This window comes from Triticum dicoccoides, chromosome 4A, assembly GCF_002162155.2.
Source record: "Triticum dicoccoides isolate Atlit2015 ecotype Zavitan chromosome 4A, WEW_v2.0, whole genome shotgun sequence".
Taxonomy (NCBI): domain Eukaryota; kingdom Viridiplantae; phylum Streptophyta; class Magnoliopsida; order Poales; family Poaceae; genus Triticum; species Triticum dicoccoides.
Genome location: NC_041386.1, coordinates 708,994,880 through 709,004,646, shown reverse-complemented (window position 1 = coordinate 709,004,646; position 9,767 = coordinate 708,994,880). Strand labels below are relative to the sequence as shown.

Sequence of the window (9,767 nt, the reverse complement as noted above, 5' to 3'; positions counted from 1 at the left end):
CCAGTACTAAAGTTTTTTTTTTTGAATTTTTTTTTGGAAATTTTGGAAAAAAATTGATTTTTTTATTTTATTTTTTCTGAATTATTTGATGATTTAGTCTCTAATCACCTCTCTTAACTGCTCAAGTGTGGATCACTCATTCCAAATCGCCTAACTTCCCGGCCGGTCACCCATCCCTCTCACTACTCCAACCTGAGCACGCTTAACTTCCGGGTTCTATTCTCCCTCATTTCTCCAAGGTAGCAGTGGCGGGTGCCGCGTCGCGCCCGCCACTCATTGGGGTTCACCTATAAGCCTTCTCCCAGTAGTGTAAGTACACAAGAATACATGATTAGTCATTGTAAAATGCATAACAATGACATATATAGTTGGATTCTTACTATCTTAGTATAAACATGAGAAATTCCTCTTTTAAATTTTGATTATGTTTGACCAAGACCATTCCACGGCTCGGAGTTCGTCAACATTGAATTAGCACTGCACCGCACAAGTTGCTGGAGTTCTATATGTTTGTGTCTTAATTATGAACTTGCAATCCTGAAATGTTTTTAACAATGGGAAACTATGTCTTAGTGCAACATTTATAAGTCTGGTCAAGATGTTAACATCTTGTTCCACTAAAGATAAATAAATCGTCATGGCCACGTTTGGATGTCTCCATAGGTTCAATGCTTAATCACAAAGCTATCCTTACATTGCATGCAACGTCCTTTTGTTTCTGTCATTACCTTGTACTTCCATTTTTACCCCTTATGGCCTTGAACTGAAACTCAAGCTAATCATGTAGTGGCACGACAAGAAATACCCACATCACTAACTCATTCTCTCTCTCTCTTGCTCATAAGTCCATAATCGTCGTATAGGCCGATCCACACACCTGTCCTATAGGAAAATATGAGAAAAAATCTATACTACATTGCATAAGGAAGAACAAAGGAGACTGGCGTTTCTGCTCCCGGGCTCACCTGAGCCCGGGCAAAAAAAAGATCACGAAAAATAGAAAAAAAGAATAAAAAAATCCTGATTTTTTTTGCAAGCAAGATGCTCATGCGTGTGATGTTCGTGCAAAAACTTGTGGAGTTTGGACATTCGTGAAAAAGGCAAAATTTGGCTCTATGAGTAAGGTTACTGTTCATGCACTATTTGTAATGATTTTCTCTTTTTTGCCGCGAGTTCCTCAGATGTCCAAACGGGATGAAATTTTGCACGGACATCATGCACGCGAACATCTTCCATACAATTTTTTTTTCTGATTTTTTAAATTTTTGCAGTATTTTTTTAATTTACTGTAGCTCGGGAGCAGATGAGACCGGGCACCGAGTTGGATTTCGAGAACGAGAGAGACGTTTCTGCTCCCGGGCAAAATAAAAAAATCACTAAAAATAGGATTGATTTGAAACATGAGAAATTTTCAGATTCTGGTCGATAGGATAGATTTAATATTCAAGATTCACAAAGTACTCAATCTAACTGTTCCATTCTTGCAAGAGTTAGTAGAAACTTTTGTGTTGTAAAATATGCTCATGGTCACTATAACAGTTCTATTCTCCGAGACCATTCTGTTGCCGTTACCATTGATCCTTCTTCGGCTTTTCATCGGGGCGACGTCGATGGTAACCATCTCTTTCGTTCTTAACATGTGGGGATATGTTCTGGAGATCTCTGACCTTCTCGGCGACGCGGCTCTCTTATGCATTATCCTGTGTGAAGCCCACGTCTACATCCGCGCTGCAGTGGCGCCATGGAGGATGAATCCGGGGCCCAGCAACATGGTGGCAATGGCAGAGTAACGGAGGATTGGTAACTGGCATTGATTAATTACTCCTGTAATAATCATGCTTTCCCTTAAAAGTATTTTATCTGAACATGGAGTGCTTTTGTACCAACAAACTGGTAGAAGGATTTGAAAGTAATGTTCAAGCACTCAAGTAGTACTACTTTTCTTTGGTTCATTTTGGTACCTTTTTTGGCTTTCTATTTTGCACTGAAAACACGAAAATTTAAAATAAAAATGAAATTATATATCTAAAATGTTCAGAAAGTATTTTAAAAAATATTCACTATATTTTTTAAAAGATCTGGAATGTACTATAAAGTATAAACTCATATGTTGAAAAAATATTCGACTCTAGCCTACCCCAAATTGTTTGAGACTGAAAGCTTTGGTGGTGGTGGTGTTGTACACTGAAAAAAAAATATCAGCGTACATGTACTGAAATCTAAAATCCAGTGTGCATTCAAGAAAAATGTTCAACATGTATTAAAAAAATGTTAGACATATACTGAAAAAATGTCATCAGGTACGAATAAAGTTCAATGTGTATAAAAAATGAAAAGGGGGAAAGGTAGGAAACAACCAGTAGAAAAAGTAATTATTTTGTAAGAAACCAAGATAAAGGTTTTAGAAACTTGAAAAAGAACTAAAAAATAAAAAGTAATATAAGATACTCCCTCCATTCCACAATGTAGTGCCTATAGTTTTTTGTGAAAGTCAAACTTTACCAACTTTGACCAAGTGTATAGGAAAAATTGTCTACATCTACAATACCAAACATGTACATTCTGAAAATATAGCTCACGATGTATCCAATGACGTGCATTTGGTATTCTAGATGTACCTACTTTCCTCTACAAATATGGTCAAAGTTTGTAATGTTTGACTTTTGCAAAAATCTATAGGCATTATATTATGGAACGCAGGGAGTATATATTATAAGTATATAAATTTGAAAAAAAGTACAAAGCAAAAAATCAAAAATACTCGGCTGGATGGTAGTGGAACGCTAATGACAATTTGTGCATGTCTAAAAAAAAGGCTGTGTTTTCAAAAATTGATGGTGAACTGGTTAAACCTGGGAACAATCAACCGATGGACCGAACGAGGGATGGCCGAGCAAGCAACCTTCTCGTGTTATTGGGCCCGCTCAAGATGGTGCTTGGGAGCGCCAGCTTGTTTAACTAGCACTAGCGGCGCCGAACATGAGATCTCATGCCTACGGACTTCTTTGCCTTACTACTAAATGTGTATGTGCAATGCACATTAATATTAGATAATATATTAATTACACGTAAATATTAGGTAGTATATTATTTCCATATTAATTATGTGATTAGCATTGGCATTAATATTTGGTATGATATTAACTGTACACTAAACGTGTTGAGTGCTCACCATTGGAGCAGACTGAGTCGTTAGATTGACCTGATTTGATAGCCCGGAATTTGTTGGATCGGCCCCTTTGGGTCTTTTTATATTGGTATAGATGTCTAAACTCGGATTATGTCCCCCCATCCCTAGCACTCTTTAGGCCGACCCTACGTAGGTGCCCACACGTGGTTTCAATTTCTTCATTTCTCCCATTTTTCTTTCTCCTGCCTTTTGCGTTTTTCTTCCTTAATTTTTCATTTTCTTTTGCCTTCGATTTTAATAGAATATTTCCTCTTATGTGTTCGCTTTTGATAATTCATGAACTTTTAAACTAATTATGAATATTTTATTTAATAAAATCCATTGCTAAGGAAATCGGTAACTGGAAGCTGCTCGATCGGCTTGGGAGTAGAGATTAATCGTGAATCGGCATATTAACTGGATTAGTCGGTCGACCATTAAACGGTAGATTAAATAGGAACCTACCAACATATATCTAATTTTTTAAGGTATTATAGCATATTCTCATGCTCTTAACTATGTAATATGCCAAATATGTTACAGTTTGGTCAAACCATAGCTATTGAAGAGCGAGAGGGGGATGGGAGGGGTCACAGGGCAAAATTTTGGGCTTTGTTTCCCCTAACTCAATGGGCCAACCGTGATTAATCGGCCTGAGAACCTATCTCATAGGGAAGTTTATCGGCCTGACAAGTTAACGCGATGAATATGTGCTATTCGATTCGGTCATCCTACAAGTAGCGATTAACTGACCCGTTAGCTAATTAATCGGATGAATTCTTGAATGGTGATAAAATCCAATAGATACTTCAAAAGTATTTTTCAAAACTTTTGTTTATTTTTAAAAAAATCATGTATATTTTCAAAATTCTAAAATATTTTCTAAAGTTATGAACCTTTTGAATTCATCAACATTGTTAATTTCATGGATATTTTTGAAAACTCAAAATAATATTTGTAATATTTTTTAATATCTTGTCAGCAGCTGGTTTTGAAAAATAAGGCTCAAAACCGGCCGGCCTGCCCCACTATGGCGACCAAAAGTGTCCAAATTGAAAAAGGAGTGAAATCATGCAAGGTGTGTATATGATTGCTTTCCAGCACCTTACACATGGAACAGGACCTCTCGTCTTCTTGTTGCATGTGCGGTCATTCGTCCGGCCCTGTAATGTTGAGTTTCAGCATATGAACCTTGTGTTCAAAACATTTGGGTTCACCATCGGAGCCTATGTCGGTATTTTATGACCGGAAAAAAGTCCGATCACTATTGAGTTCTTTAGGGAAAACAAGATAATTGGGCGCATGTTGCAACGGGGACATAAATATTGTGTACACAATCATCGTGATTACATACCAAAAAACCGACACTTGTTGCCAATTGAACCGCCGAGAATCAACACTTATTGACTTACCAAAGAAGACATGATTTCATTTGGTAAACCAATAAAACATGTGTGGTTTTCAACGAAAACCATTGGTAAAAACTACATGTGGAAGGAAAAGGAAATCAAAACGGAAGACGGAGAAGAGAATGTATGTAGTGTGGGTAGGGATAAAAATGAAGTGAAAGTTTCCGCTTTTCTGGAGGAAAATGGAAACGGAGAGGAAATATGAAAACAAAAATGAAATTTTGTAAAACAGAAATGGAAAAGGAATTTCTTATGTGGAAACAGAAACAAAAACGGAACGATGTTTTATGGTGAAACAGATGTGGAGACGAAACTTTCCGTTTCCGTGAATATGGAATTTTGCCTCTACTATAGGCTTATGAATGCTTTGTAGCCCAATCACCAAACAACACACAATGACACAATGAGCAGAATGGATCATTTGAGGACCAACTTCTACTACCACACACGTACTCAACTAGACCCTATATGAAATTGTCCAGTACTACTACAATACTATCCTAAGTTGCTAACCCAACCATATTATTTTGTAGCCATGTTAACAATTCATTAAATTTGTTTGTTTTTGTGTGTGTATTTCTCTATGATTCGAGGGGTTTTTAAGTTCCGGTCAACACACACTTCCATCTCCGCACTGTATTCAGTCAGTGTCCGTTTCTGGTAGTATCTGTTTCTGTATTCATTTTCGGGGTTTCTGTATTCGTTTCCACTTCTGCAAAGAAATATGAAAACAAATGTTGTAGCACCCAGTTTCGTCCGTTTCCGCACCGTTTTCATCCCTAAGTGTTGGTTGGAAGGAGGTGGGGAACGAATGACGGATGGGTGAAGACCTTGTATCTTTTTTAGATAGTAGAGATTGGCCGGTAATAGGACAACCGAACCAGGCGTTGATCTAGCAGGACCGCTATTCCCCTCCACAGAGTCACGCAGAAATGTGTGATCCCACCGATATTCTCCTCCACAGAGTCACGCACAAATGTGTGATCCCCCTGTTGCTACTGCATTTAGCAAACTTATCCTTCGCAGTTCCAAATATTACCTGAAATAATTATTAAGAAATGCATGTGTAATAGTAATACACCTTGATTCAGACTACATTTCACATAGTGAATAGGGTGGCATCAATTTTCTTAGTTCTTGTTTGATCCAGAGGAACGTTTGTGAGAACGGAAGAACACAGACATTAGATAAAGGTAGAGCCATGTCACACTGTTGTTGGATCACATATGTTCTCAATTAGTAGTAAATTCAAGTTAATCTGTTTGTTCCATATGCTCATCTTATATGCATTCAAACATAATACTTATTTGTTTCCAAAAAGTATATGACCATGCTATTTCTAACTGAAATATCTAGAGGTGAGTTACAACGATGATGTTAATTTATTTTGTCTATGCTGCAATGATATAAAATTTTCTTTGATGCTGATGATTTCAGCATAAACATCCTCTGTTGTCGGCCGACTCTTTGCTGAAATCTCAGAGCACTTTAAGCCAAGTTTTGCTAGTCGAGTGACACACCATTTTGTTTCAGCCATTAGAAGATTTTCTCCTCCTTCTCCATCACATGTGACAAAACTTGGTTCTAAGATTTCACCAATTTCCTGTGAGAGTGCTGCTTCCACAAAGTTGTGAAGGTTCATACCATCCTTAAACATATCATCTGTTGGATGCTTTCCTGTGATCATCTCTAAAAGAATAATTCCGTAGCTATAGATATCACCCTCTATTGAGATCTTGCACCCCATGCCATATTCTGCAATATTATACAAAAATTCTTAAGAAATATTCACTTAGTTGAGGCGTGATAAACATTCTAGATAATATACATGACACTAACTTTGTATGTATGTATCTATAATATATCAATAATGTAAATGATGCATGTGCTCACCAGGTGCAATATATCCAACTGATCCTCTCGGCCCAACAATATTTGAGGACTTATTAGCTCCCGTTGAAGAGTCTCCATGAAGAAATTTTGCGAGTCCAAAGTCACCAAGACATGCAACCATTTCTTCACCCAGAAGGACATTGCGTGGTTTCAAATCACAATGAACCAAAGGAGGACTGCATCGATTATGGAGATAATCTAATGCAGTAGCTATGTCCATAGCTATTGTTATCCTTGAGCCCAAACCCAATGGTCCTTTTGGGTTGGCTTTGTTTTCTTTTGGATACAACCAACTTTCTAGGTTACCATGTTCCATGTACTCAAGAATAAGTGCTTTGAATTCATTTCCTCTTGGATCAGTGGTTGAGCATAGACTAATCACCCTAATCAAATTCCGGTGGCGAATGTTTCTTAGTGCATCACATTCAGCGAAGAAACTCTTTGATGCTCCAAGTTGGTCAAGCTTGAATACCTTAATGGCAATGGATTGAAATTCAGAATGGCCTTTGTATACCACTCCAAAGCTTCCTGAACCAACAATACTGGATGAACAGAAACCATCTGTTGCTTTATATAAATCCATGTATGAGTATCTATTATGCTCCCTGAAGGACTGGGTGACGTGCCCCTCAGTTTCAATACCTCTATTCTTCAGAAGAATGAATGCAAGGCATGCCAAGGCAACTACAACAATAGTAGTAAGTGGAACCACTATAGTTACAACATGTGTGGTCTTCTTCCTTTTGTAATCTAATGTGGTGCAAAGTGGCACTTGTTGCAATGGAGAACTTGCACACAATTTTTTGTTTCCTTGGATGAACACCGCACTTGAATTGGCGAAAACACCACCTTTCGGGACTGGTCCCTCAAAGTCATTGAAGGATAGGTTGAGAACATATAAGGAGGTAAATGACTCCAAAAATTTTGGTATTTCACCAGACAAGTTATTTTGAGATAGATCCATCATATTGATTCCTCTTAAAGTCCCAAGAGACTTTGGAATTTTTCCTTGCAACAAATTTGCCTCCAAAGAGAGAGATTCCAAAAGATGGCATTGGCCGAGTGCGGAAGGTATCTCACCATATAATCGGTTGTTGGATATGCTAAGTGAGTTCAAATTCATCAAACTACCTATCTGAGAAGGTATGTTCCCACTGAGTCGGTTATAGGAAAGATCCAAGCCTTTAGAAAGTGTTGAGATGGAAAAGAGTTCTGATGGAATGCTTCCATATAAATTATTGGATGAAAGGTTCAGCAACAACAAATTTTTACAGCCTTCCAAACTAGGAGGAATTTGACCAGTCAAATTATTTTCCATGAGATAAAGTTCGGTGAGTCGCTCTAGTTTCCCAATCGACTGTGGGATTTCTCCGGAAAGTTTGTTGTGGGATAAGCTTAGTAGTGACATATTCAGAAGATTTCCAAGGGTATCAGGAATGCGCCCTGATAGTGAATTAATTTGCATTACAAGAGCTGTTAGGCCTTTGAGTTTTCCTATTGCCGAAGGTATTTCACCTATCAGTTGGTTGTCAGATAGGAGAAGCACCTCTAGGTTGTTTGAAAGATCCCCAAAAGAGGTAGGAATTGTCCCCCCAAGGCCATTAAAATCCAAACATAATATCTTTAGTTTAGTACAATTTTTTAGAGAAGACAAGAAAGTCCAATCTCCAGATTTAAGCATGTTTGTTCCCACATCTAAGATTTTCAACTTGCTTAAGTGTCCCAATGGAGGAATAACACCAGTGAGTGAATTTTGACGAAGGTCTAAATTGTGGAGGTTTGATGCGTTGCCCAATGAAGCAGGAATTGGGCCATCCAATTGGTTTCCTCCTAGTATCAACTCAGTGATGTTTGGAAGAGTGTAGCCAATGTCCGCAGGAATTCTACCAACAAGTTGATTGAGACTAAGGCTAAGATAAGTAAGGGAAGTGTTTGCGTAAATTGCTAGAGGCACAATGCCCGACAAATTGTTATCTTTCAAGTTTAGTACTTGCAAACCTGATATCTTACCTAAGCTGTCTGGAATACTTCCTTGGAAGTTGTTTTGAGCAAGCTGAAGGGAAGATAGGGAAGACATGTTTCCAATTGAAGAAGGAATGCCCCCAGAGAGGTAGTTTTTAGTTAGTGAGAGGTATTGCAGTGGTGCAGAGGTTTGAAGGAAAGGTGGGATAGACCCTGAAAGGTTATTATGTGACATATCTATGTAGGAAATGGTTGTGCTATTGAACAGGGCAGGAGGGATTCCTCCACTGAGGCTATTATTTCTTAGATTCACTGACATGAGAGAACCGCTACTCCCCAAAAACTCTGGAATGTTTCCAGTGAGCATGTTGCTAGTGAGCAATAGCACAGAAAGGTTGGGAAGCAAACCGAACCTGGATGGGATGCTTCCCTGAAGATTGTTGTTGCTGAGAACAATTTGCCGGAGAAGCAAACACTGAGCGAGAGCTTGAGGGATCTCACCTTCAAGGGAGTTGCTCTCCAGGCTTATGGTCTCGAGTTGAGAGCAGGAAGATATGGCATCAGGGATGGCACCACCCAGGGAGTTCATGCTAAGGTTGAGGTATGTGAGCCGGGTCAACCGGCCGATGTCGGGGGAGATGTGGCCAGTGAGATGGTTATTTGGCATGTGGATTCTGTCAAGGAAATCAAGCTCCGCAACGCAGGGAAATATTTGGCCGGTGAGGTTTAGCGACCCGAGGTCTAATGAAACCACGCGAGACGCGTTAAGTGTGCTGCATCTCACTCCTTGCCAACCGCAGGGCGTGAGAGACGCATTGCTCCAAGAAGCTAGTGCTCGCGAGGGGTCAGAGAGCTGGGACTTCAGGCAGAGAAGTGCATCCAGATCAGTGGAGTGCATGCAGGGAAGAAGGATTAGGAAAGGGATCATGGTGAAAACAGGTCGCAGGAGCAGCTTGTGTGTGGCTAGGCGAGGCATTTTTGCTTGTGTGCTGGATATAAACACTTGGTTCTTGGTAGCGTGTTAATATATAGAGGGCAATCTTGCCTAGATGTACGGAAGATGAGTGAGAGCAACGGACTTGAGAAAGGACAGGTGGTGAGTAGTGCAACATCAGCTTTTGAAAAGTTGCACTAGCTGACTTTGACTGGGCTTTTTGTTTCATTGAGCTGGCCTGCAGGGAGGTTACATTAGTCGCCTCCTGTCTCAGTCACACACGTAATTATACACAGAAAAAACATGCTCCTTCAGACTGAAGAAATTAGAGATAGCGTCCAAGAAGCCAGTATGACCATGAGGTTAGACCGGCGCAGCTCTTGGCAACATCAAGGGGCAA

General features: G+C 39.3%; 1 protein-coding gene across 1 annotated transcript; it reads right to left on the bottom strand.

Annotated features, from left to right (window-relative positions):
* Positions 1–5,729: 5,729 nt before the first annotated feature.
* Positions 5,730–9,409, bottom strand: LOC119288067 (receptor kinase-like protein Xa21). Its single transcript, XM_037567688.1, has 2 exons — positions 6,472–9,409; positions 5,730–6,333 (listed from the first exon to the last, which is right to left on the bottom strand). Exons 1-2 carry the CDS (start codon positions 9,407–9,409, stop codon positions 5,942–5,944), a joined length of 3,330 nt encoding a protein of 1,109 aa, XP_037423585.1. The 3' UTR covers positions 5,730–5,941.
* Positions 9,410–9,767: the final 358 nt, after the last annotated feature.

What these genes read in the sequence shown, in the direction of transcription:
- LOC119288067 (XM_037567688.1), bottom strand. Translation starts at nt 9,409, where the DNA reads ATGCCTCGCCTAGCCACACACAAGCTGCTCCTGCGACCTGTTTTCACC. An exon ending in AGTTGGATATATTGCACCTG is followed by an intron (nt 6,334 to 6,471) that starts GTGAGCACATGC and finishes ATAATATTGCAG; the next exon opens with AATATGGCATGGGGTGCAAG.